At 42.0% G+C, this 27,699-nt stretch overlaps 1 protein-coding gene and 1 long non-coding RNA gene across 3 annotated transcripts in view; one reads left to right on the top strand and one right to left on the bottom strand.

The window, feature by feature from the left end:
- The window catches only part of fibpa (fibroblast growth factor (acidic) intracellular binding protein a), a 57,873-nt gene extending 39,054 nt beyond the window's left edge, over nt 1–18,819 (bottom strand). For both annotated transcript variants that reach the window (XM_069893921.1, XM_069893922.1), the window contains exon 1: nt 17,977–18,819. In XM_069893921.1, coding sequence (XP_069750022.1) covers nt 17,977–18,061 — 85 coding nt within the window. In that variant the 5' untranslated portion in view covers nt 18,062–18,819. The remainder of the gene's footprint in view (nt 1–17,976) is intronic.
- A 56-nt stretch (nt 18,820–18,875) lies between these two features.
- LOC138740803 (uncharacterized) overlaps nt 18,876–27,699 on the top strand; it is a 15,648-nt gene continuing 6,824 nt past the window's right edge. The window contains exon 1 of the long non-coding RNA XR_011343168.1: nt 18,876–19,047. This is a non-coding gene — a long non-coding RNA (uncharacterized lncRNA). The remainder of the gene's footprint in view (nt 19,048–27,699) is intronic.

Below are 27,699 nucleotides of genomic sequence, written 5' to 3'. Positions count from 1 at the left end.
AGAAATGCTGTTAAACAAAGTTTGCGGTTGCTGGGGTCAAGTGCAATGCACAAATGTGCTGGAGAAACTAAGCAGAACATGTAGCAGCCATAGGAAGTAAAAAGGTGCGCGATGTTTCAGGCCTGGGGCCCTACATTAGGTACAAGCAGTCACTGAAATAAAAGGTAAAGGTTCCATTATTGTCATGTAATATTACATTCAGAATGTAACACACATGAAATTCTTTCATTTTTATCTACCATAAGGCAAACAGAGAGTCGCCACTTTGTCCAGTGTCCCTCACCAAAACCTACAGCACCTGGTGTTCCAGGTCGGTCTCCCCCTCCAAGTACTGACCAGGCCCGAGCCTGCTTAGCTTCCGAGAATCTCAGGTGCGTTCAGGCTATTAGGTGGGGGGTGGGGGGGGGGGTGGAGGAGAGGCGGAAGGAGGATGAACACAGGCTAAACAGGCAAGAGGTGAGAGGGTGGAAGAAAAAACAGAGAAGTGATAGGGGCCGAGGGGAGCTCTCTGATGGGAAGGGAAGGAGGGGTGGGTGAGGAGCTGGAGGAGACTGAAGGTTAGGGAAAGAGAGAGAGAGAGAGAGGCAGGGTGGTGGAGGGGGTTAATGGAGAAGTCAATGTTAATTGCTTCACTCCAATTAGGGTGCGAAGGTTAGCTAGCGTAGCAGTTAGTGCAATGTTGTTACAAGTGCCAGCAACCAGGGGTTTGAATCCCGCACTGACTGTAAGGAATTTGAACGGTCTTCCCATGTCTGCATGGATTTTCCCCAGGGGTGGGGTGGGGGCTCTGGTTATTGGTGATTGTAGGACAATTGGATGTAATTGAGCGGCATGGGGTTATGGGCTGAAAAGGCCTGTAACCGTGCTGTATGTCTAAATTTAAAAATTCAATATACATGAGCTATACGGAGCTGACCACAGATGTTTTAAATGTTTAAATTTTACATTTTTAACATTTTAAATTTAGACATACTGCACGGAAACAAGCACTTTCGGCCCACGAGTCCGTGCCGCCCAAATACTCTACAACCCTGGTACGAGTTGAACAGTGGGAGGAAACCAGAACACCCAGAGGAAACCCACGCAGACACGAGGAGAACGTACAAACTCCTCACAGACAGTGCCAGATTCAAGCTCCATTGCTGGTTAAGCTAATCGTGCTGCCCTAAAATGATAGGAACTCAGAGGTTGCGACATACAGTGCCCACAGCAACTTCTGTCAGCGCCACAACCATTCATCGGCTTAGTGACGATGGGATAGACAGTCATATTTGTGCTGCCGTAGGAGAGCAGCAGCGATCATCAGGGGCTCACACCACCCAGCACACGCTCCGTTCTCACTGCTGCCGTCAGGAGAGGTATTGGTCTCACAAGACTCTGACCACCAGGTTCAGGTTCAGGTACAACTGCAACCCCTCCACCATCAGACTCCTCAACAACAAACTCAAATGGGGGGAGTCACGTGATGGAGTAGTGGCCGGTCGGGTAAAACCAGCCCTCTCCAGAAAAGAAGAAAAAAGTCAAGAAAGACAAAGTTCAACAAATATAAAATACAAGAAATAAAAGATAAAGTTGCAGAGAAGAGAAAGAAGATGGCACCCAAGAAGAAAAAAATAAAAACAACAGGAAAAAAAGACGACACCAGAAAAGAAAGGAGAAGGCCTTACCTGCACGAAGGAACAGGGAGTTGTGGTGGCAAAGAATGCGCGATCTCGGAGGTTGGTGTCGGCCTTGCGAAGTCGCGATCCCCAGACCAGTGGACTGCAAAAATGGCTCTCTGAGCCATACAAAAGTGCACAACTGCGCAATCCAAGGTAAAGGAAAACACCGAAGGGAGGGGGGGCTCAGCCAAGGAGCGGGCAATCACGGCGCAACCAGCTGAGGGACACCCGACACCAGGGTTCTCAGCTGGAAGATGAGGAAAGCGGCAGGAGAGGGAGTGAAGTACCAGGTGAGAAAGAAAGTTGACAGGGTGAACGGCAAGAGGAGCAGCAGCAGGAGGCCCGACAGAAGAGCAGCTCAGAAGGAGAGGACCAACAATAAGAGGCCAAGCAAGAAGAGGCCCGAAAAAGTGAGACAAGTAACTCAGAAAAATCAGAAGAGACACAGATACAAAGAGAAGATGACACAAACACAGGTACAGACACAGAAGAAGACCAAGATCTTCACAAAGAAATAGAAGGTAAAACAGATGGACAGAATATAGATAAAGCTTTTTTTGAAGAACGAGAGCATTAAAAGAATGGTTGTCATTAGAATTTAGTGCAATTAAAAGAAAAATGAAAAGAACAGAAGATAAAATGGAAAGATTAGAACTAGTCATGACAGAAATAGCGAAAAGAGTAGAAAATGTGGAAGAACGAGAAACTGCTGTAAACGACTTAAGAGAAAAATTGGAAGAAAGTGACCATAAAATTAAAGAGACACAAGAGTTGTTAGCTCATAAAATTGATATGTTGGAAAATTATAGTAGGCGAAACAATATAAAAATAGTGGGCCTGAAGGAAGATGAAGAAGGCACAGATATGAAGGAATTTATAAAAGAATGGATCCCGAAGGTCCTGGGAATGACAGAAATGCAGGAAGAAATGGAAATAGAAAGGGCACACAGAACACTAGCTCCAAAACCACAGATACATCAAAAACCAAGATCCACTTTATTAAAATTTTGAGATATAAGACAAGAGAAAATATACTGGAGCAGGCAAGGAATAAAATTAGAGAAGACAATAAACCATTGGAATACAAGGGTCAAAAAAATTTTTTTTACCCAGACATTAGTTTTGAACTCTTAAAGAAGAGGAAGGAGTTTAATACAGCAAAATCGATCCTATGGAAAAAAGGTTATAAATTCATGTCAAGACATCCAGCTGTGCTTAAAATATTTATTCCCGGGGAGCAAAACAGACTGTTCTCGGATCCGGAGGAAGCACAAGAATTTGCAGAACATTTGCAGGACAGGAGGAGATGAAGAGATGTAATAAGAGTGAGGAATGGCAATAAAGCATGTATAAAGATGTAAAAACAATGTATATGTAAAGAACTAAAGAAGGGAAAGAGAAGGGAAGGAAGGAAGGGGAAATAAAAGGGAGAACTTTGTTATACGAGTTAAAAAAAAAGTGTTTTCTGGGGGGGTGAAATCAGTTGACGCTTGTGAACAGGATCACAATCCAAATGGAATGGGGAGTTGTGGTTGCCCGGCAACTCGGGGGGGGGGTGGTATTTGGGGTTAAGGTAATATTGGATATGGGAGTTGTTGGAGTATTTTATTTTTAAATGTGTTGTCATACATTGAGTTTAAAAAGGAAAAACTGAGAGATGACAATTGGGGAAAAAGGGGGATGGTGGTGGTGAGGAAGCGGAAATGAGGTGTGAACAGGATATGAGATGGCCACATTGAACTATATGACTATAACATTAATGGAATACATAACCAAATTAAAAGGAAGAGGATATTAAATTTCCTGAAAAAAGAAAACAATAGATATAGCATGTGTGCAGGAAACGCATCTAACTGAAATGGAACATAACAAATTAAAGAGAGTCTGGGTAGGACATGTAGAGGCAGCATCATATAATTCAAAAGCTAGAGTAGCTGCTATATTAATAAATAAAAATGTACCAATCAAAATAGAGGAGGAAATAATAGATCCAGCAGGGAGGTATGTAATGATAAAGTGTCAGATATATTCAGAATTTTGGAATTTGCTCAATATATATGCACCTAATGAGGAGGATCAAAAGTTTATGCAGGATATCTTTTTGAAGATTGTAGATACACAAGGAAATATATTGATAGGTGGGGATTTTAACCTTAATTTGGATCCAATGTTGGATAAAATTGGACAAAAGACAAGTAAAAAGAATAAAGTGGCCAAATTTATGGTTAAATCAATGCAGGAAATTAAACTTATGGATATATGGAGAAGGGAGCACCCAAGACAGAAGGAATACTCATGTTATTCAAGTAGGCATTTGTTGTCAGCCCACATTCAAGGGAGTTAGGAAAACTGAATATAAAACTAGATTACTATCTGATCATTCACCCCTGTTATTAGCAATAGAACTGGAGGACATTCCACCAAGAACATATAGATGGAGGTTAAACTCCATGCTACTTAAAAGGCAGGAATTTAGAGAGTTTATTGAACGCCAAATTAAAACATATTTTGAAATAAACATGGAATCAGTAAAAGACAAATTTATATTATGGGACGCAATGAAAGCCTTCATTAGAGGGCAGATAATAAGATGAAAAAGGACTACAATCGGGAAAATAGAGCAGTTGGAAAGGGAGATAGTAAGTACAGAAAAGGAACTAGTAAAAAGGGATGATATAACGAAAAAGAGAGAATTGGCGGATAAAAAATAAAATATGAAACATTACAAATGTACAAGGTGGAGAAGAACATAATGAAAATAAAGCAAAAGTATTATGAACTGGGAGAAAAAACACAAAATATTAGCCTGACAACTTAAAACAGAACAAGCTAAAAGAACTGTATTGGCATCAAGGAAAAAGGACAAACAATGAACTGATAAAATTATTTGAAATAGAAGAAGCACAGGATACATTAAAAAAGCTGCCGAACAATAAAACGCCAGGAGAGGATGGATTCCCAATAGAATTCTATAAAAAATTTAAAGAGTTATTAATTCCTCCTCTCCTGGAAGTAATGAACCAGATAGAAGAAACACAAAACTTGCCAGATTCATGTAAGTCAGCAATAATTCAGTAATACAAAAGACGGGGAAGGATCCACTAACACCAGCATCATACAGACCAATATCTCTACTTAACTCAGATTATAAGATAATAGTGAAATTATTAGCATACAGATTGGCCGAATGTGTACCAAAAATAGTAAAACAAGTTCAAACTGGATTTATTAAGGAAAGATGAACAGCGGATAATGTCTGTAAACTTATTAATCTAATTCATGCAGTTCAAGGAAATAAGAAGCCAACAGTGGCTGTTGCTTTAGACACAAAAAAAGCCTTTGACAGGGTAGAATGGAATTATTTATTTAAAGTATTACAGTGGTTCAATCTACCAGAAAAATATATTAATTGGATTAAAGCATTACATAATGGACCATTAGCGAAGGTAACAGTAAATGGATATGTATCGAACCAATTTAAATTAAGTTGGTCAACTAGACAGGGATGTCCATTATCCCCCTCATTGTTCGCTTTAGCAATAGAACCATTGGCATTGAACTTTAGCAATAGAACCATTGAACTGATAAGAACAGAAAATAAAATAAAAGGGATAAAAATAAAGGAGAAGGAGTATAAAATCAGCTTGTTTGCAGATGACATCATAGTAGACTTCTTCTTTTTCTTTGGCTTGGCTTCGCGGACGAAGATTTATGGAGGGGGTAAAAAGTCCACGTCAGCTGCAGGCTCGTTTGTGGCTGGCAAGTCCGATGCGGGACAGGCAGACACGATTGCAGCTGTTGCAAGGGAAAATTGGTTGGTTGGGGTTGGGTGTTGGGTTTTTCCTCCTTTGCCTTTTGTCAGTGAGGTGACAGAACCAGAAATATCAATAAAAGAATTACATAAGAAATTGAAAGAGTATGGAGAAATATCGGGGTACAAGATCAACGCAAATAAAAGTGAAGTGATGTCAATGAGTAACACGGATTATATAGAATTTATAAAAGAATCACCATTTAAATGGCAAACACAAGCAATCTGATACCTAGGTATCAGGTTAGATAATAACATAAGCCACCTGTACAAACTAAATTATCAACCACTAATAAAGAAATTGCAGGAAGACTTAGAACATTGGAAAGAATTACCACTAACATTGATAGGGAGGGTAAATTGCATTAAAATGAACATCTTCCCAAGGATACAATACTTAATTCAATCGTTGCCAATTCCCTTAACAGAGAAATTCTTCAATGAACTAAAGAGAATAATAAGGAAATTCTTGTGGAAAAGGGGGAAACCGAGGGTAGCATTAGATAAATTAACAGAGAGGTATAACCAAGGTGGTTTGCAGTTACCAAACTTTAAAAATTATTATAGAGCAGCACAATTAAGGTATTTATCAGATTTGACCAGACAATGGAAAAACCAGACTGGACTAAGATAGAACTAGATAAAATAGGGGAGAAGGTACCGGAACATAATACCTTATAAGTGGGATGAAAAACTGGTGCAATACAAAAGCTCACCAGTACTGCATCATTTACTTAATATATGGAAGAAGATCCACTTAGAAAGGAAAAGGACAAATTACCAAATACCAAAATTGTTATTGACACAAAACCTACTAATCCCTTTTATAATAGATAACCCTTCCTTTAGAGAATGGGTGAGAAAAGGAATCAAAAGAATAGAAAATTGTTTTTTGGGAAATAATTTATTAACATTTGAACAGATGAAGTACAAATATGGAATAACTCATGGTACAATGTTTGCTTATCATCAACTGAAAGCTTATTTAAAGGATAAATTGGGAAACAGACTGAAATTACCAGAAGGAAGCAGCTTTGAATATGTGATTACAAACATAATGATAATTAAAAGATTTATAATGAACATGTACATTAAGCTGCAAGATATAAATAAGCTATAAACCTAAACAAAAGTGGGGAAAGGATTTAAACATAAAGATAAAAAATGAAACATGGGAAAAGTTATGTTCTGGAACTATGAAGAACATAATAAACACAAGGTTACGCATAATACAGTATAATTGGTTACACAGCTTATATATCACGCCTCAAAAGTTAAAAGAATGGGATCCAACATTATTAGATAGATGTTTTCACTGTAAGAAGGAAACAGGAACAACAATACATGCAATTTGGGTATTTAAGAAAGTGAAAATGTTTTGGGAAGATCTAAATCAGATATTAAATAAAAACACAAAAAATAACAAACCAAAAAATCCAGAGATCTTTCTTCTAAGTAATATAAGAAGTAAGGAATTAGGCTTCAAATTGGATAAAGCGCAAAAAAGATTTATTATGATAGCCTTAGCAGTCGCAAAAAAATGTATAATGTCAACTTGTAAAATGGAAGAGAGCCAAAGAATACAGCAATGATACATGGAAATTAATAAATGTTTTCCATTGGAAAAAATAACAATTTAAAAAATAAAGTCACATTATTTGAACAAATTTGGGAACCATACATGGAACATAACAGAGAGGGCTTGCTTCAGACCTCCACCCCCTAAAATAAGAAGACAAAACGACTTGATCCAGTGTGTAAAAGTAGATGACACATTTTTCTTGTTTATTTTTCATTGTGGGATGACATTGTTTAATGGTTTTATTGTATTGTATATGTTGAATGCAGGTTTCTTACCCGGGCTGGAGGGGTCATTACAAACACCCTTTTTCAGCAGAGGGACAGCCTGAAGACTACCTGGATGCATCCCCAATCCAAACACTGGCACCTCCTGGACTACATCCTGGTGCGAGAAAGTGACAAACGAGATGTGCTCCACACCAGGGTCATGCCCAGCGCGGAATGCCAAACTGACCACCGGCTGGTTCGCTGCAAGCTCAACCTTCACTTCAAGCCAAAGCCCAGGAACAGTAAAGCCCCCAGAAAGAGGTTCAATGTTGGAAACCTGCAGTCAGACGAAGTGAGAGGAAACTTCCAGGCAAACCTCAAAGCAAAGCTCGACGATGCAATCCGCCTCACGGACTCGTCCCCTGAAAACCTCTGGGATCAGCTGAAGACTACCATACTGCAATCCACTGAAGAGGTACTGGGCTTCTCCTCCAGGAAAAACAAGGACTGGTTCGACGAAAACAGCCAGGAAATCCAGGAGCTGCTGGCAAAGAAGCGAGCTGCCCACCAGGCTCACCTTACAAAGCCGTCCTGTCCAGAGAAGAAACAAGCCTTCTGTCGCGCATGCAGCCATCTTCAGCGCAAACTCCGGGAGATCCAAAATGAATGGTGGACTAGCCTCGCCAAGCGAACCCAGCTCACCGCGGACATTGGCGACTTCAGGGGTTTCTACGAGGCTCTAAAGGCTGTGTACGGCCCCTCACCCCAAGTCCAAAGCCCGCTGCGCAGCTCAGACGGCAAAGTCCTCCTCAGCGACAAGATCTCCATCCTCAACCGATGGTCAGAACACTTCCAATCTCTTTTCAGTGCCAACCGCTCAGTCCCAGATTCCACCCTGCTCCAGCTCCCTCAACAGCCCCCAAGGCTAGAGCTGGATGAGGTCCTCACCCAGGATGAGACATATAAGGCAATCGAACAACTGAAAAGTGGCAAAGCAGCAGGTATGGATGGAATCCCCCCAGAGGTCTGGAAGGCTGGCGGCAAAACTCTGCATGTCAAACTGCATGAGTTTTTCCAAACTTTGTTGGGACCAAGGAAAACTGCCTCAGGACCTTCGTGATGCCACCATCATCACCCTGTACAAAAACAAAGGCGAGAAATCAGACTGCTCAAACTACAGGGGAATCACGCTGCTCTCCATTGCAGGCAAAATCTTCGCTAGGATTCTCCTAAATAGAATAATACCTAGCGTCGCCGAGAATATTCTCCCAGAATCACAGTGCTGCTTTCGCGCAAACAGAGGAACTACTGACATGGTCTTTGCCCTCAGACAGCTCCAAGAAAAGTGCAGAGAACAAAACAAAGGACTCTACATCACCTTTGTTGACCTCACCAAAGCCTTCGACACCGTGAGCAGGAAAGGTCTTTGGCAAATACTAGAGCGCCTCGGATGCCCCCCAAAGTTCCTCAAAATGGTTATCCAACTTAGCACTAGATAAATTAACAGAATGGTATAAACAAGGAGGCTTACAATTGCCAAACTTCAAAAATTATTATAGAGCCGCACAATTAAGGTACCTATCAGATTTTTATCAAACAAAAACCAGACTGGACGAGACTAGAATTAGATAAAATAGGGGAAAAGATACCTGAACACATTATATAAATGGGACGAAAAATTGGTACAACATAGAACTTCACCAGTATTACACCATCTCCTCAATATATGGAAGAAGATTCATGTAGAAAGAAATAAAACAAATTATCAAATACCAAAACTAATATTGAGCTACTCCCTTTTACAATAGACAACCTTTCCTTTAGAAAATGGGAAAAAAAAGGGATTAAAAGAATAGAAAATTGTTTTTCAGGAAGTAGATTCTTATCCTTTGAACAAATGAGAGTTAAGTACAATATAACTGGAGATACAGCGCTGGCATATTACCAACTGAGATCCTACTTGAAAGATAAATTAGGAAGCAATTTGAGTTTACCAGAGGGAAGTAACCTTGAATATGTGATTACAGATACAATGTTAATCAAAAGATTTATAACAAATATGTATATCAAACTGCAAGAAAAGGAGAATGAGGAAACAAATGGTAAAACTAAACAAAAATGGGAACAAGATTTAAATATAAAGATAAAAAAGGAAACATGGGAGAAATTATGTTCTGGAACGATGAGAAATACAATAAATACGAGGCTGCGTATGATACAATATAATTGGTTACACAGACTATACACTACACCGCAAAAGTTAAATAAATGGGACCCAACAGTATCTGATAGATGTTTTCGATGTAAAAAAGAAAGGGGAACAACAATTCATGCAATCTGGACATGTGAGAGAGTAGAAAAATTTTGGGATGATCTCAATCAGATATTAAATAAAATCTCTTTGGCTTGGCTTCGCGGACGAAGATTTATGGAGGGGGTAAAAAGTACACGTCAGCTGCAGGCTCGTTTGTGGCTGACAAGTCCGATGCGGGACAGGCAGACACGATTGCAGCGGTTGCAAGGGAAAATTGGTAGGTTGGGGTTGGGTGTTGGGTTTTTCCTCCTTTGCCTTTTGTCAGTGAGGTGGGCTCTGCAGTCTTCTTCAAAGGAGGTTGCTGCCCGCCAAACTGTGAGGCGCCAAGATGCACGGTTTGAGGCGTTATCAGCCCACTGGCGGTGGTCAATGTGGCAGGCACCAAGAGATTTCTTTAGGCAGTCCTTGTACCTTTTCTTTGGTGCACCTCTGTCACGGTGGCCAGTGGAGAGCTCGCCATATAACACGATCTTGGGAAGGCGATGGTCCTCCATTCTGGAGACGTGACCCATCCAGCGCAGCTGGATCTTCAGCAGCGTGGACTCGATGCTGTCGACCTCTGCCATCTCGAGTACTTCGACGTTAGGGGTGTAAGCGCTCCAATGGATGTTGAGGATGGAGCGGAGACAAAGCTGGTGGAAGCGTTCTAGGAGCTGTAGGTGGTGCCGTTAGAGGACCCATGATTCGGAGCCGAACAGGAGTGTGGGTATGACAACGGCTCTGTATACGCTTATCTTTGTGAGGTTTTTCAGTTGGTTGTTTTTCCAGACTCTTTTGTGTAGTCTTCCAAAGGCGCTATTTGCCTTGGCGAGTCTGTTGCCTATCTCATTGTCGATCCTTGCATCTGATGAAATGGTGCAGCCGAGATAGGTAAACTGGTTGACCGTTTTGAGTTTTGTGTGCCCGATGGAGATGTGGGGGGGGCTGGTAGTCATGGTGGGGAGCTGGCTGATGGAGGACCTCAGTTTTCTTCAGGCTGACTTCCAGGCCAAACATTTTGGCAGTTTCCGCAAAGCAGGACGTCAAGCACTGAAGAGCTGGCTCTGAGTGGGCAACTAAAGCGGCATCATCTGCAAAGAGTAGTTCACGGACAAGTTTCTCTTGTGTCTTGGTGTGAGCTTGCAGGCGCCTCAGATTGAAGAGACTGCCATCCGTGCGGTACCGGATGTAAACAGCGTCTTCATTGTTGGGGTCTTTCATGGCTTGGTTCAGCATCATGCTGAAGAAGATTGAAAAGAGGGTTGGTGCGAGAACACAGCCTTGCTTCACGCCATTGTTAATGGAGAAGGGTTCAGAGAGCTCATTGCTGTATCTGACCCGACCTTGTTGGTTTTCGTGCAGTTGGATAATCATGTTGAGGAACTTTGGGGGACATCCGATGCGCTCTAGTATTTGCCAAAGCCCTTTCCTGCTCACGGTGTCGAAGGCTTTGGTGAGGTCAACAAAGGTGATGTAGAGTCCTTTGTTTTGTTCTCTGCACTTTTCTTGGAGCTGTCTGAGGGCAAAGACCATGTCAGTGGTTCCTCTGTTTGCGCGAAAGCCGCACTGTGATTCTGGGAGAATATTCTCGGCGACACTAGGTATTATTCTATTTAGTAGAATCCTAGCGAAGATTTTGCCTGAAATGGAGAGCAACGTGATTCCCCTGTAGTTTGAGCAGTCTGATTTCTCGCCTTTGTTTTTGTACAGGGTGATGATGGTGGCATCACGAAGATCCTGAGGCAGTTTACCTTGGTCCCAACAAAGCTTGAAAAACTCATGCAGTTTGGCATGCAGAGTTTTGCCGCCAGCCTTCCAGACTTCTGGGGGGATTCCATCCATACCTGCTGCTTTGCCACTTTTCAGTTGTTCGATTGCCTTATATGTCTCATCCATCTGACTGAATTAATGCAACCTAGATTGTATACCTAAAATGGATGAGAGGGGTGGGGGTGGGGGGTGGCTTGGGAGGAGGGAGGGGGGGGTGGGAGAAAAAGTCACTGTAAATGTGTGAAAAAGAAAAAGTGTATATCATGGCTATTGTGATTTATGGTGTGAAAAATAACAGAAAACAATATACCAAAGAATCCAGAGATCTTTCTCCTAAGTAACATAAAAAATAAAGAATTTGGAATTGACTTGGAAGATGCACAAAAAAGATTTGTTAAGATAGCCCTAGCCGTAGCAAAAAAATGTATTATGTCAACCTGGAAATTGGAAGATAATTTGAAAATACAACAATGGTATATAGAAATGAATAAATGTATTCCATTAGAAAAAATAACATATAGTTTAAGAAATAATATTGAAATATTTGAACAAGTATGGGAGCCTTACATTAAATACAATAGCGAAAACCTACCGGGAACAAACATTACCTAAGTTGATGGAAGGAGAAGAAAAGAATGGACTCAGTAGAATTTCTGGTGTATTTTTGTTGAATGACAACATTGTCTGACTGAATTAATGCAACCTAGATTGTATACCTAAAATGGATGAGAGGGGGGGGGTGGGGGGGTGGCTTGGGAGGAGGGAGGGGGGGGGGAGAAAAAGTCACTGTAAATGTGTGAAAAAGAAAAAGTGTATATCATGGCTATTGTGATTTATGGTGTGAAAAATAAAAAGTTTCAAAAAAAAAAAAAACATGGTTATCCAACTGCACGAAAACCAACAAGGTCGGGTCAGATACAGCAATGAGCTCTCTGAACCCTTCTCCATTAACAATGGCGTGAAGCAAGGCTGTGTTCTCGCACCAACCCTCTTTTCAATCTTCTTCAGCATGATGCTGAACCAAGCCATGAAAGACCTCAACAATGAAGTCACTGTTTACATCCGGTACCGCACGGATGGCAGTCTCTTCAATCTGAGGCGCCTGCAAGCTCACACCAAGACACAAGAGAAACTTGTCCGTGAACTACTCTTTGCAGACGATGCCACTTTAGTTGCCCAGCTCTTCAGCGCTTGATGTCCTGTTTTGCGGAAACTGCCAAAATGTTTGGCCTGGAAGTCAGCCTGAAGAAAACAGGTCTTCCATCAGCCAGCTCCCCAACATGACTACCAGCCCCCCCACATCTCCATCGGGCACACAAAACTCAAAACGGTCAACCAGTTTACCTATCTCGGCTGCACCATTTCATCAGATGCAAGGATCTACAACGAGATAGACAACAGACTCGCCAAGGCAAATAGCGCCTTTGGAAGACTACACAAAAGAGTCTGGAAAAACAACCAACTGAAAAACCTCACAAAGATAAGCATATACAGAGCCGTTGTCATACCCACACTCCTGTTCGGCTCCGAATCATGGGTCCTCTACCGGCATCACCTACGGCTCCTAGAACGCTTCCACCAGCGTTGTCTCCGCTCCATCCTCAACATTCATTGGAGCGCTTTCATCCCTAACGTCGAAGTACTCGAGATGGCAGAGGTCGACAGCATCGAGTCCACGCTGCTGAAGATCCAGCTGCGCTGGGTGGGTCACGTCTCCAGAATGGAGGACATTCGCCTTCCCATGATCGTGTTATATGACGAGCTCTCCACTGGCCACCGTGACAGAGGTGCACCAAAGAAAAGGTACAAGGACTGCCTAAAGAAATCTCTTGGTGCCTGCCACATTGACCACCGCCAGTGGGCTGATATCGCCTCAAACCGTGCATCTTGGCGCCTCAGTTTGGCGGGCAGCAACCTCCTTTGACGAAGACCGCAGAGCCCACCTCACTGACAAAAGGCAAAGGAGGAAAAACCCAACACCCAACCCCAACCAACCAATTTTCCCCTGCAACCGTGTCTGCCTGTCCCGCATCGGACTTGTCAGCCACAAACGAGCCTGCAGCTGACTTGGACATTTACCCCCGCCATAAATCTTCGTCCGCGAAGCCAAGCAAAGAAGATATGTTGAATATTTATTAGTTTTGGAGGGAGGTGGGAAGGGGGGAGGGAGGGTAGGGGGAAAAAAGGGAGAAAATGCCACTGTGTATATTTAATAGGAAACATTTGTATATATTTTGGTTGATATGGTTCACAGTGTGAGAGATGAGTAAACTTGACATGAAAATATGAAAGATGGGGAAACTAGTAGACACATGGAGTGATGGATTAAACCAGTATGAACAGGCTAAGCATGGAAATTAGGATGCAGGAAGCAGAGACAACCTTTGTAAGATAAGAACCTTCTAGTCCTTTGGACAGGATCAGTGAGCCCACCGTATGAATAAGATAAGGAGAAGCAAGGAATAATAGAATGTAGGAAGTAGAGGTAATATGAATTAGATAAGGGTCTCCTAGCCCTAGACAGAAGTACCAAGTTCTACATATATAATTAGTAAGCCTTACACAGATTTATCAAGTTATGTATATTAAATTAGTACACTAGACAGGATTAGCGAACTCTGCATATGAAGAGACTGTAGCTCTGAGAGTCGGAAAGGTGTGAATGGGGACAAGCGCAAGGTTGTGAAAAAGGACAATGAGGATAATGACATGAGAAGACACCTGACAGGATACCCCCTGGTCCTCCAAGTGCACAGAAACAGCACGTAGGCAGGCAGGATTACCTAATGCCAAACCTCTCCAGCAGGCAGAAGAATGTAAGGGGGAGGGTATTCCTATACTGAAATTCACTGTATAAAAGTTGGGTGAGCCCCAGTGTATGTGTGCATTCCCATGGTAAGGGGAAGCACCCAACTTTGCATTGTTGTTTAATAAATGTTCTTTGTTCTCAATTTTTGTCTCGAGCAATTTCTGTGAAGGTACATCTATTTCTAATTTTTAAAATTATATATAAAAACACAACAAACTCAAATCTGGAACTCTTAATTTTGCACTTGTTGGAATCTAGGGGTTAAAACATTATGAAAGAAATGATTAATTAATAAATTTATATTTACTGCATGGTTGTTTTTCCAGACTCTTTTGTGTAGTCTTCCAAAGGCGCTATTTGCCTTGGCGAGTCTGTTGTCTATCTCATTGTCGAATCTTGCATCTGATGAAATGGTGCAGCCAAGATAGGTAAACTGGTTGACCGTTTTGAGTTTTGTGTGCCCGATGGAGATGTGGGGGGGCTGGTAATCATGGTGGGGAGCTGGCTGATGGAGGACCTCAGTTTTCTTCAGGCTGACTTCCAGGCCAAACATTTTGGCAGTTTCCGCAAAGCAGGACGTCAAGCGCTGAAGAGCTGGCTCTGAATGGGCAACTAAAGCGGCATCGTCTGCAAAGAGTAGTTCACGGACAAGTTTCTCTTGTGTCTTAGTGTGAGCTTGCAGGCGCCTCAGATTGAAGAGACTGCCATCCGTGCGGTACCGGATGTAAACAGCGTCTTCATTGTTGGGGTCTTTCATGGCTTGGTTCAGCATCATGCTGAAGAAGATTGAAAAGAGGGTTGGTGCCAGAACACAGCCTTGCTTCACGCCATTGTTAATGGAGAAGGGTTCAGAGAGCTCATTGCTGTATCTGACCCGACCTTGTTGGTTTTCGTGCAGTTAGATAATCATGTTGAGGAACTTTGGGGGACATCCGATGCGCTCTAGTATTTGCCAAAGCCCTTTCCTGCTCACGGTGTCGAAGGCTTTGGTGAGGTCAAACTGAAAAACCTCACAAAGATAAGCGTATACAGAGCCGTTGTCATACCCACACTCCTGTTCGGCTCCGAATCATGGGTCCTCTACCGGCACCACCTACGGCTCCTAGAACGCTTCCACCAGCGTTGTCTCCGCTCCATCCTCAACATCCATTGGAGCGCTTACATCCCTAACGTCGAAGTACTCGAGATGGCAGAGGTCGACAGCATCGAGTCCACGCTGCTGAAGATCCAGCTGCGCTGGATGGGTCACGTCTCCAGAATGGAGGACCATCGCCTTCCCAAGATCGTGTTATATGGCGAGCTCTCCACTGGCCACCGTGACAGAGGTGCACCAAAGAAAAGGTACAAGGACTGCCTAAAGAAATCTCTTGGTGCCTGCCACATTGACCACCGCCAGTGGGCTGATAACGCCTCAAACCATGCATCTTGGCGCCTCACAGTTTGGCGGGCAGCAACCTCCTTTGAAGAAGACCGCAGAGCCTACCTCACTGACAAAAGGCAAAGGAGGAAAAACCCAACACCCAACCCCAACCAACCAATTTTCCCCTGCAACCGCTGCAATCGTGTCTGCCTGTCCCGCATCAGAGTTGTCAGCCACAAACGAGCCTGCAGCTGACGTGGACTTTTTTTACCCCCTCCATAAATCTTCGTCCGCGAAGCCAAGCCAAAGATTTACTGCATGGTTCAGGGAAAAAGAGGAATGTGATTAAGTGGCAATCACAGCATGGAGCAAAGTTGGCTGAGCAAAATGGTCTGCTCTCAAAATACAGGGAGAGGAAATGCATAAAACGATTTAGGAGGAATGCTCAACTGAAGGAGGTGGTGAGTAGCACAGGAGATACAGGCCAGACCAGAACAAAGAATGGCTTGCAAGAAACAAAGGGAATGGAAAACCAGTCTAGGAGGAAGATTAAGGCAGGAGGAGGTGTTAAAGAGTAGAGCAGAAATTGGCCAGACAGGAACAGAATGGTGATTAGAAATATCTGGGGGTGAATTAATTTCTGATCCAATCAACAGGATAGTCTGGCATGGAGGATTAAGATGGGAGTGCTACACCCCAGATATCTGCAAAACAGGAGATGACTTGTGATAACCCTTATGCAAAAAGATCTAGCAAAGGAAGACAACTTTTGTTCTGTATGATAATGAAATCTAGCAAAGGAAGCCAACTTTTGTTCTGTATGATAAGGTTGATCTATATAAACTGAGCCAACTGGACAATAGGGGTCAGTCTTGGGGAATAGCTCACTGTGCAGGTGACCTATGAACTAACGACTGACCCAGAGCTCTGTTAAGTTTTATTCTTGTGCTGTGTAATAAATTGACTGTTGAACCGAATACCTTCTCCTATCACTTCATTCAAAGAACACGCTGGACTCAGACCACACATAGACTAAATTAAGAGTAAGGTAAAGCCAGAGTCCGACACACTTTACTGAGGTTTTTTATTCTCTCTGTATTGCAGTTTGTTTACATTTTTATTTGTTTACATGTGTACATTGCTAGTTTTTCTTGCACAACCAATAAGTGGTTATTCTGCCTGGCCCACAGGACAAAGAATTTCAGGGTTGTATGTGATGTAGTGTAGGTACTTTGACAATAAATCCGAATCTGATATTTACCAATGGCACAAAGGTGTGAGAGATAATAGAATATAGTAAGTAAAGTTAGTATGAATAAAATAAAGAATAATAGACTAGAGGAAGTTAAGTAAGTGCTGAGTAGGGATGAATTCCGATAAGAGTCTGAGGAAGGGTTACGCAAGTATAATTAGCAAATTCTGCATAAGAACAGAGGCAGATTCATGAATAAGGACAAATGATGGGACCCAGGCAGGATACCCCATGGTCTTTCAAGTTTACAGAAACTGCACGTAGGCAGACAGAATTACCAAATGCCAAACCAATCCAGGAGGCGAAGAATGTTAAGGGGGGGGAGGGTACCTCTACACTGAAATGAACTGTATAAAAGTTGGGTGAGCCCCAGTATATGCGTGTATTCCCATGGTAAGGGGAAGTAACCAACTTTGCACTGTTGTACAATAAATGTTCTTTGTTCTCAATTTTTGTCTCGAGCGAAATTTGTGAAGGTACTTATGTTTCTCACAAAGGTGTATGACTTTTTAGGCTTTGAATTATATAATTATATAACGGAAATGTAGAAAATTATGAAAGGAATCGGTAAGTTAGAGACTGGAAAGTGGTTTCTACTGGTAGGTGAGGTGAGAACCAAGGGACACAGCATCAATTTTCGAGGGGGTCAGTTTAGAATGGAGATGAGGAAGTTTTTCCCAATGTGTGGTAATTAAAAAATGTTTTTCGATATCCAGCATTGTTACAGGCTCTTTCGGCCCAAGATCCTGTACCACCCAATTGACGTACAATCCCCGGGTAAGTTCTGAACAGTGGGAGGAAATCAAAGCCCCCAGATCTGTAGAACTCTGCCCGGGGAAGCAGTAGAAACGGCCTCATTGAATATGTTTAATGAGGGCGGCACAGTCAGCATAGCGGTTAGCACACTGATGTTTGTACGTTCTCCCCATGTCTGCGTGGGTTCCCCCTCCCCCCCGGGGCTCAAGTTTCCTTCCACCATTCAAAACATATCGGGTGTGTAGGTGGGCTGAAGGGCCACCTACAGTGTGTGAGAGAGAGATTTTGGCAAAGTTGGGGAATGAAAGGTAATGGGGAGAAAGGCAAGTCGTGAGTCCGCAGCCAGATCAGCCGTGATCTTATTAAATAGCTGAATGGCCGACTCCTCCTCCTATTTCTTATGCGCCTGTGGCCTGGTTTTTTTTGGAGGGTGGGGGGGTGGTTTCATGATTGCCCCTCCTACCTCAGCGCGTTACCTGAGTATCCATCGAGCCAGAGCTGATAAACATCCTCGTCAATCAGCGTCGTGTTGCCAACAAACACATCCAGTTCCACCGCCATGGTGCTGCGGCCGGTCCCCCTCACTGGGATGAGTGAGCTGGCACTGCCTGGGGCTCTTCCCTCTCGAGCCGCCGATGGGTAGAAAGCCAGGGAGAAACACCCTCTGTCATAGACGCCCACAACTCCTTGCCTCCAGGTGACCGGCCTCGAGCACTCGTGCGATGCTACAATCACCGCGTCTGCAGACTTCACTTTTACTCCCCTGCTCTTTACCTCGTTTGCGGGGTTCTTACTCCGAATCTTCCGAAAATATCTTGTAACCCCGTTACTGGGGCAACTACAACTGCTGTTGTGGTAGTTAAATAGCTACCATCTTATTAACCCCGCACTAATGAAGCTTTTTTAATGGGGTAAATTCCTCCAAATGCTTTCTCCTTACTATGCTTATTACCCCTGTCACTAGAATAATGACCCCCTGGTTGTAATTAACTAAAATAAAACCAATGCTGGAGAAACTCAGCAAGTCCAACAGTTAATGGACTTGTTACTAGGAATAATTACTCCTCACTATGGTTTTAATCCTAATATCCTCCCCAGACCTGTTGCTTGGTTAATTTTTGCCCTGTTTCTACATTATTATGGTAATTAACTAACCCTCTTGTGCTATAATAGCTGCCTCTGCTGGGTAATTATTCCCTGTTTAGGAATAATTTAGCCGATTCCAGGAGTAATTACCCCCGTTACGTAAGTGACTATCCCTTCTCCCCACTGTTCTCGTTCCTTCAGAGACTTTTTTGCCCTCAGCACCCAGGTGTCGCCTAAACACTGCCGGGTCAAAGCATCTGTCCAATCAGGCACTACGCTTCCCGGGGGAGGGCGTGATGGGCGCGGAAGGCTGCCAATAGCGGACATGGACAAGGCCGCGCGTCGTGCTGGAGGGCTGTTGCGCGTGCTCTGCGCTCCAGGTTGCCCTTCGGGCGAGAGGCGCGGCCCTTGGCAACCAATCAGAAGGCAGGAGGCCTCCAGGTGCGGGCTTACTTGTGCAGGTAAGGAGCTCTTCAGATCTTCAGGGCATCAGCCCCAATCCCCCCCGCCGACCTCAGAGAAGGAAGGGAAGAAGCAGGCCGCTCGGCCCATCGTGTTGGTGGCTGTGGGGGAAAGGCAACTCAATCTAAACTCAGAGTGAAGCAAAATGTACTCCATTTGTGTCCACACATACTCCCTCATCATCACCATCTGCTTCCACCTATCACCTGCCTGACTTTATCCACCCCTATCTGGTTCCACCTACCAGCCTTTATCCACCCCTATCTGGCTCCACCTATCACCTGCCAGCCTTTAACCATCCCTATCTGATACCACTTATCACCATTCAGCCTGGATCGCGAGAGAGAATTTGTAGAAGGCCTACAAGGCGGCTCTTTAGAGTAGCTTGTTGATAAAGCCCACAAGAAGATTGGCTGTACTGGATTAGGTGCTGTGTAATATCATCATCATCATTTGGGTGCCTTGCTGCTTGACGTGGGCAATTACGTCTCTCCATCCGTCATGATCGCTGACCCTCCGAATTGTAGTTGTCGCCTACAATTTGGTGAAGGCTGAGCTGAGACCATCGTTGGCGTTGAATTCATGATTATACAAGGGGAAAAATACTGAAATGGTTTCCCTTTGCCTCTTTCAGTGGCAGTGTCCACACTGGACGGGTAATCCTGGCCATTGATGAGCAACGTTTTTAGTTTTGCAACCATCAATTCCAACTTGTAGAATCTCCTTGTTAAAAAAAAACCATCCACCATCTGCAATCCATGGCTTCACGTGACTCTGATTGTGAGGCTAAACACCTTGCCCAAGGGTGGCCTGTAGGCTATCAGACAGAAGGAGCACCTTGTGAGAGATGGGAAAATTGACCTAAAATTATGAACATGGAAGAAACTAAAGTTCATCAGTAAAATGGCTGAAACCAGTTCAAACAGGATAAGTTTGGGGCTTAGGATGCAGGAAAGCAGAGTCAGCACGATTAACATAAGAATCTTCTAGTCTTTGTGACAAGACCATAGGACTAAGATAAGGAATGGTAAGGTACAATAGAATGTAGGAAGTTGAGGTAGTCTGGATCAGATAAGGGTCTCCTAGCCCTGGACAGAAGTACCAAGTCATACATTTCTAATTAGCTAACCATACACAGATTTATACATATGAAATTAGCCAACCCTAGATAGAATGAGTCAACTCTGCATATCAAGAGACTGTAGCCCCGAGAATCAGGAAGGTGTGAATAAGGACAATGACATGAAGGGACACCGACAGGATACCCCCCCTGGTCCTCCAAGTGTACTGAAACTGCACGTAGGCAGGAAGAATTACCTATGCCAAACCCATCCAGGGGGCAGAAGAATGTAAGGGGGAGGGCATTCTGATACTGAAATTGACTGTATAAAAGTTGGGTGAGCCCCAGTATGTGTGTGTATTCCCAGGGTAAGGGGAAGCACCCAACTTTGCATTGTTGTAGTAATAAATGTTCTTTGTTCTCAATTTTTGTCTCGAGCAATTTCTTTAAAGGTACTTTAATTTCTAACAACCTGATACTTCCTTTTGCTCAGTAATTGCGCAGCACTGACTCCGACCAGAGGTCATAATATACCAGAGGTGATTCGATGGAGTAAAGAAACCATTAGGGAGTAGTGATCGCAATATGATTGAGTTCAATTTGAGATTTGACACAGAGAAGCTAAAGTCAAATGCGTCGGTATTTCATTGGAGTGAAGGGACTTGCAGCGGCATGAGAGACGAACTGGCCAAAGTGGATTGGAAGGGGGAACTGGTAGGGAGGACGGCAGAGCAGCAATGGATGGAGTTTCTGAAAGAAATTAGGAAGGTGCAGGATAAATACAGAATCAGAGTTTATTATCATGAAATTCACTGTTTTGTGGCAGCGTTATGGTGGAAATCTTGCAAGAAATGGCATTTCAAAATAAATAAATTAGTGCAAAAAGATAGAAGAAAAGTTTGTTGTTGATTCAGGGATATGATGGCAGAGGGGAGGGAGCTGTTCTTGTGCTGCTGAGTGCTCATCTTCAGGCTCCTGCACCTCTTTCCTGATGGTAGCAGAGTGAAGAGGGCATGGCTTGGATGATAGTGGGGGTCACTGAAGATAGAGGCTGCTTTCTTAAGCCACCGCCTCATGTAGATGTGCTCGATGGAGTGGAGTCTGGTGCCTGCGATGTCGCAGGTCAAGTTAACAACCCTCTGGAGGTTTTTTTTACCTGTCCTGAGCATTGGCACCTCCAAGATGCAACCAGCCAGAAAGCTCTCCATGGTACACCAGGAGAAATTTCTCGAGAACCCTCAGTGACATACCGAGTCTCACAAAGTATAGACGCTGGCGGGCCTTCTTTGTGATCGCATCGACATGGACATATCCTCAGAGATGTTAACAATGTGGTGCGATCAATGACCAAGAAGCAGGCAGTCAAAGGCTTTATTGATCAGAAGACCCAGACGTGCCTCTACAAGCTCCAAGGCAGGTATGAGGCAGGAGACTAGGGTTCTCGACCTTTATTAGGGGATCTTACGGAGAGGGTCTAACAGGTACTGAAGGCGGACCAGCTTGTCCAGCCCAACGCGAACATGACCGCAATGTTCCACCACAAACACCCAAGAATTTGAAGTTCTTGACCCTCTCCGCTGCCGACCCCTTGACGACCCCCCTCCATTTCTGCGCTTTCTCTTGATTTCCCCTTCCTGAAGTTGTTCCCTTCCTCATTGCCAAGTGCGATTTTGCCGACAAGTCCCCAAAATAGGCAATATCTGAATGGGAAAATGTCACAGCTGTGGCTGACAAGGGAAGTCAAAGCCAATGTAAAAGCAAAAGAGAGGGCAGAGAAGGAGGCAAAAAATAGATTGAGAAGTTTTTAAAAACTTGCAGAAGACAATAAGAACCATAAGAAGGGAAAAGGGAGAGGAGTCACGTGATGGAGTAGTGGCCGGTCGGGGACTCCAGCCCTCTCCGGAAAAGTTTAAAAAAAACACAGAAAACACAAAGGCACAAACACAAAAATTAAAATAAAGTGAAAGTAAAGGTGGGAAGAAAATGGCAGCGAAGAAAGAAAAGTCAAAAGCAACGGGAAGAAGAGAAGAAGAAAAGACATCGGAAGAAGGAGGTGAAGGCCTCACCTGTCCGAGGAGGCCCGCTGTGGAGAGAGAAGCCCGCTCCCTCAGGTCAGTCGAAGTCCCGAGCTCGGGACTACAAAAATGGCTCGCGGAGCCAAGCAAAAGTGCACAACCGCGCATGTGCGAGGAGTTGCGCATGCGCGATGCGCAAGACAAAGAAAACACTGACGGGAGGGGGGACTAGCTGAGGAGTTGATCTCCACAGCTGAGAATGACAGCCACAGCACAACAACAAGAGGAAAACACAGAAAATAACGAGAGCAAGAAAGAAGAGAGTAAAAGGAAATCAAAGAAACAACAGATGACCAACCCAGAGGAAGAAGAAGAGGAAGAACACAGAGAAATGGAAGAAGAAGGGAAGGGCAAGTACATGGATATATATTTTTTTAAAGAATACATGGAATCAATAAAAGAATGGCAATCACAAGAATTTAGTGAAATAAAAGGGAGAATAAAAAGTACAGAAGAAAAAATGAATAGATTAGAGATGGTCATGTCAGATATATGAAAAAGAGTGGACAAGGTGGAAGAACGAGAAACAGCCATAGAAATGGAAGTAGATGACTTAAAAAAGAAATTAGAAGAATCTAATAAAAAAGTTAAAGAGACACAAGAGCTGTTAGCTCAGAAGATAGATATAATGGAAAATTATAATAGAAGAAATAATATAAAGATAGTGGGCCTTAAGGAAGATGAAGAAGGCAAGAATATGAGAGAATTTATAAAAGATTGGATCCCCAGGGTCCTAGGAAGACCAGAATTACAGGAAGAAATGGAAATAGAAAGGGAACATAGAACATTAGCCCCTAAACCACAGCCAAAACAAAAACCAAGATCCATTTTAGTAAAATTCCTAAGTTATACAACAAGAGAAAATATATTGGAGAAAGCAATGAAGAAAATAAGACAAAAAGCAACTGGAATACAAAGGTCAAAAAATTTTTTTCTATCCAGACATAAGTTTTGAACTCCTGAAGAAGAGAAAGGAGTTTAATACAGCAAAAGCGATCCAATGGAAAAAAGGATATAAATTTATGCTAAAGTTATTCCAGGGCAGCAAAACAGAATATTCTAGGATCCGGAGGAAGCACGAAAATTTGCAGAACAACTACAAAACAGACAGAGAGATGAAGACATGTAATGAGAGCAAAAATGACCATGAACTAGATGTATGTGTGTACATGGGTATATATATATATATATATACAGGTGTGTATGTATATATGTGTGTACATGAGTGTATGCGTATTTAAAGGAAAATATATAGAGTATAGAAAAGAATTAATAAGGGAAAGAAAGGGAAGAGAGGAAGTAAGGAGGGAATTAAGAGAGTGACCTTTGTTGTATATGAAAATTTAAATCTTTTCTGGGGGGGCTGGGTGGGAGGAGTTACGGTCACTGTGAAATCAGTTGACGCTTGCGAGTGAATTCGAAAATCCAAATGAGAGGGGAGATGTGGTTGCCCAACAAGGGATAAAGGGCAACACAGGAAGGGGAGGGGATAGTGGGGTTAAAGAAATTTTAGATAGGAAAATAAGGGAAATGTTTGATGTTTTAGAAATGTTGTCTTATAAAGTTTCCAAAAAAAGAAAGCAGAAATGGATAAGAAGGAAAGGTGATGATGAGGAAACAGAAAGGAAATATAAACAAAGTATGAAATGGCTATGTTGAACTATATGACTTTAAATATTATCGGGATACATAACCAAATCAAAAGGAAGAAACTGCTAAATTTACTGAAAAAAGAAAAAATTGATATAGTATTCGTGCAAGAAACACATTTAACTGAAATGGAGCACAAGAAATTAAAGAGAGATTGGATAGGACATGTAACAGCAGCGTCACATAATTCAAAAGCTAGAGGAGTAGCTATATTAATCAGTAAAAATGTGCCAATTAAAATAGAAGAGTAAATAATAGATCCAGCAGGGAGATATGTAATGATAAAATGTCAGATATATTCGGAGTTTTGGAATTTACTCAATGTATATTCACCTAACAAAGAAGATCAAAAATTTATGCAAGATATTTTTTTGAAGATAGCAGACACGCAAGGGAACATACTAATAGGAGGGGATTGCAATCTTAATTTGGTTTGAAACATGGATAAAACTGGGAAAAAAATTAACAGAAAGAACAAAGTAACCAAATTTATAATTAAATCGATGCAAGAAATGCAACTTTTGGATATATGGAGGAAACAACACCCAAAGGAAAAGGAATATTCATATTATTCGGTTAGACATAAAACATACTCAAGAATAGACCTATTCCTGTTATCAGCTCGCATGCAAGACAGAGTTAGAAAAACAGAATATAAAGCTAGAATATTATCGGACCATTCACCCCTGATATTGACAATAGAGTTAGAGGACATCCCTCCAAGAATGTATAGATGGAGATTAAACTCCATGCTACTTAAAAGGCAGGATTTTAGAGAATTCATTGAAAGACAAATTAAAATGTACTTTGAAATAAATAAGAAATCAGTGAAAGATAAGTTTATACTATGGGACGCAATGAAAGCGTTCATCAGAGGGCAAATAATAAGTTATGTAACCAAGATGAAGAAGGACTACAATCAGGAAACAGAGCAGTTGGAAAGGGAAATAGCAAATATAGAAAAAGAATTAGCAATGAAGGAAGATACAACTAAAAGAAGAGAATTGGAAGATAAAAAAATAAAATATGAAACACTACAAACATATAAGGTGGAGAAGAACATAATGAAGACAAAACAGAAATATTATGAACTAGGAGAAAAAACGCACAAAATTCTAGCATGGCAGCTTAAGACAGAACAAACTAAGAGAATGGTATTGGCATCAAGGAAAAAAGACAAACAAATCACATATAATCTAACGGACATTAATGAAAACTTCAGAGAATTCTACGAAAAATTATACCAAACTGAAAACGAAGGGAAAGAAGACAAAATAGATGAATTTTTAACTAAAATTGAACTACCGAAATTACAAATAGGAGGAACAAAATAAATTAACAGAACCATTTGAAATAGTAGAAATACAAGAGATAACAAAAATACTACTGAATAATAAAACACCAGGAGAGGATGGATTCCCAATAGAATTCTATAAAACATTTAAAGATTTATTATTTCCTCCCCTCCTGGAAGTAATCAACCAGATTGATAAAACACAAAGCTTACCAGATTCATGCAAAACAGCAATAATTACAGTAATACCAAAGACAGGGAAAGATCCACTCGCACCAGCGTCATATAGACCAATATCTTTACTTAACACAGATTATAAGATAATAGCTAAATTATTAGCAAACAGATTAGCAGAGTATGTACCGAAAATAGTAAATCTAGACCAAACTGGATTTATTAAACAAAGACGAACAACAGACAATATTTGTAAATTTATTAACTTAATTCATGCAGTAGAAGGAAATAAAGCTCCAACAGTAGCGGTTGCTTTAGACGCAGAGAAGGCCTTTGACAGAGTAGAATGGAATTATTTATTCAAAGTACTACAAAAATTCAGTTTACCAGAGAAATATATTAATTGGATTAAAGCATTATATAAGGGGCCATTGGCTGGCGAAAGTGACAGTAAATGGATATATATCAAAACAATTTAACTTAAGCAAATCAACAAGGCAGGGATGCCCACTATCACCCTTATTGTTCGCGTTAGCCATAGAACTACTAGCAGAACTGATAAGAACAGAAAATAATATAAAAGGGATAAAAATAAAAGACAAGGAATATAAAATCAGTTTATTTGCAGATGACGTTATAGTATACTTAACAGAACCAGAAATATCAATAAAAGAATTTCATAAAAAATTGAAGGAATATGGAGAATTGTCGGGATACAAGATTCTTCTTTGGCTTGGCTTCGCGGACGAAGATTTATGGAGGGGGTAAATGTCCACGTCAGCTGCAGGCTCGTTTGTGGCTGACAAGTCCAATGCGGGACAGGCAGACACGGTTGCAGCGGTTGCAGGGGAAAATTGGTTGGTTGGGGTTGGGTGTTGGGTTTTTCTTCCTTTGCCTTTTGTCAGTGAGGTGGGCTCTGCGGTCTTCTTCAAAGGAGGTTGCTGCCCGCCAAACTGTGAGGCGCCAAGATGCACAGTTTGAGGCGATATCAGCCCACTGGCGGTGGTCAATGTGGCAGGCACCAAGAGATTTCTTTAGGCAGTCCTTGTACCTTTTCTTTGGTGCACCTCTGAAACGGTTGCCAGTGGAGAGCTCGCCATATAACATGATCTTGGGAAGGCAATGGTCCTCCATTCTAGAGATGTGACCCACCCAGCGCAGCTGGATCTTCAGCAGCGTGGACTCGATGCTGTCGACCTCTGCCATCTCAAGTACTTCGACGTTAGGGATGAAAGCGCTCCAATGAATGTTGAGGATGGAGCGGAGACAACGCTGGTGGAAGCGTTCTAGGAGCCGTAGGTGATGCCGGTAGAGGACCCATGATTCGGAGCCGAACAGGAGTGTGGGTATGACAACGGCTCTGTATACGCTTATCTTTGTGAGGTTTTTCAGTTGGTTGTTTTTCCAGACTCTTTTGTGTAGTCTTCCAAAGGCGCTATTTGCCTTGGCGAGTCTGTTGTCTATCTCATTGTCGATCCTTGCATCTGATGAAATGGTGCAGCCGAGATAGGTAAACTGGTTGACCGTTTTGAGTTTTGTGTGCCCGATGGAGATGTGGGGGGGCTGGTAGTCATGGTGGCAAATAAAAGTGAAGCAATGCCAATGAATAATGCAGATTTCTCAAAATTTAAGAAAGAATCACCATTCAGATGGCAAATGCAAGCAATACGATACCTCGGTATACAAATAAATAAAAACCTCGGCCATCTATATAAACTCAATTATTATCCTATTACTATCCTTTGAACAAATGAAGGATAAATATAAAAAAAATAAACAATATAAAAAATTTAAAAATATAATAAATATAAACAAATGAAGGATAAATATTTTAAAAAATATGAAAAAATTACAGGATGACTTAGAGCGTTGGAAAGGCTTACCATTAACACTAATAGGAAGGATAAACTGTATTAAAATGAACATTTTCCCAAGGATACAATACCTATTTCAGGCATTGCCAATACATTTGACGGAGAAATTCTTCAAGGAGCTAAAGAAAATAATAAGGAAATTTTTATGGAAAGGGGGGAAACCGAGGATAGCACTAGATAAATTAACAGAATGGTATAAACAAGGAGGCTTACAACTGCCAAACTTTAAAAATTATTATAGAGCCGCACAATTAAGATACCTATCAGATTTTTATCAAACAAGGGAAAAGCCAGATTGGACTAGATTAGAACTAGGTAAAATAGGGGAGAAGATACCTGAACATATATTATATAAATGGGATGGAAAATTGGTACAACATAGGAATACTCCAGTATTACATCATCTACTCAATATTTGGAAGAAGATTCATGTAGAAAGGAATAAAACAAATTACCAACTACCAAAACTAATACTCTCGCAAAATCAGCTAATCCCTTATACAATAGATAACCTTTCCTTTAGA

This window comes from Narcine bancroftii, chromosome 8, assembly GCF_036971445.1.
Source record: "Narcine bancroftii isolate sNarBan1 chromosome 8, sNarBan1.hap1, whole genome shotgun sequence".
Taxonomy (NCBI): domain Eukaryota; kingdom Metazoa; phylum Chordata; class Chondrichthyes; order Torpediniformes; family Narcinidae; genus Narcine; species Narcine bancroftii.
The sequence above is the reverse complement of the archived record's forward strand: the minus strand, read 5'-3'. Positions and strand labels throughout refer to the sequence as shown.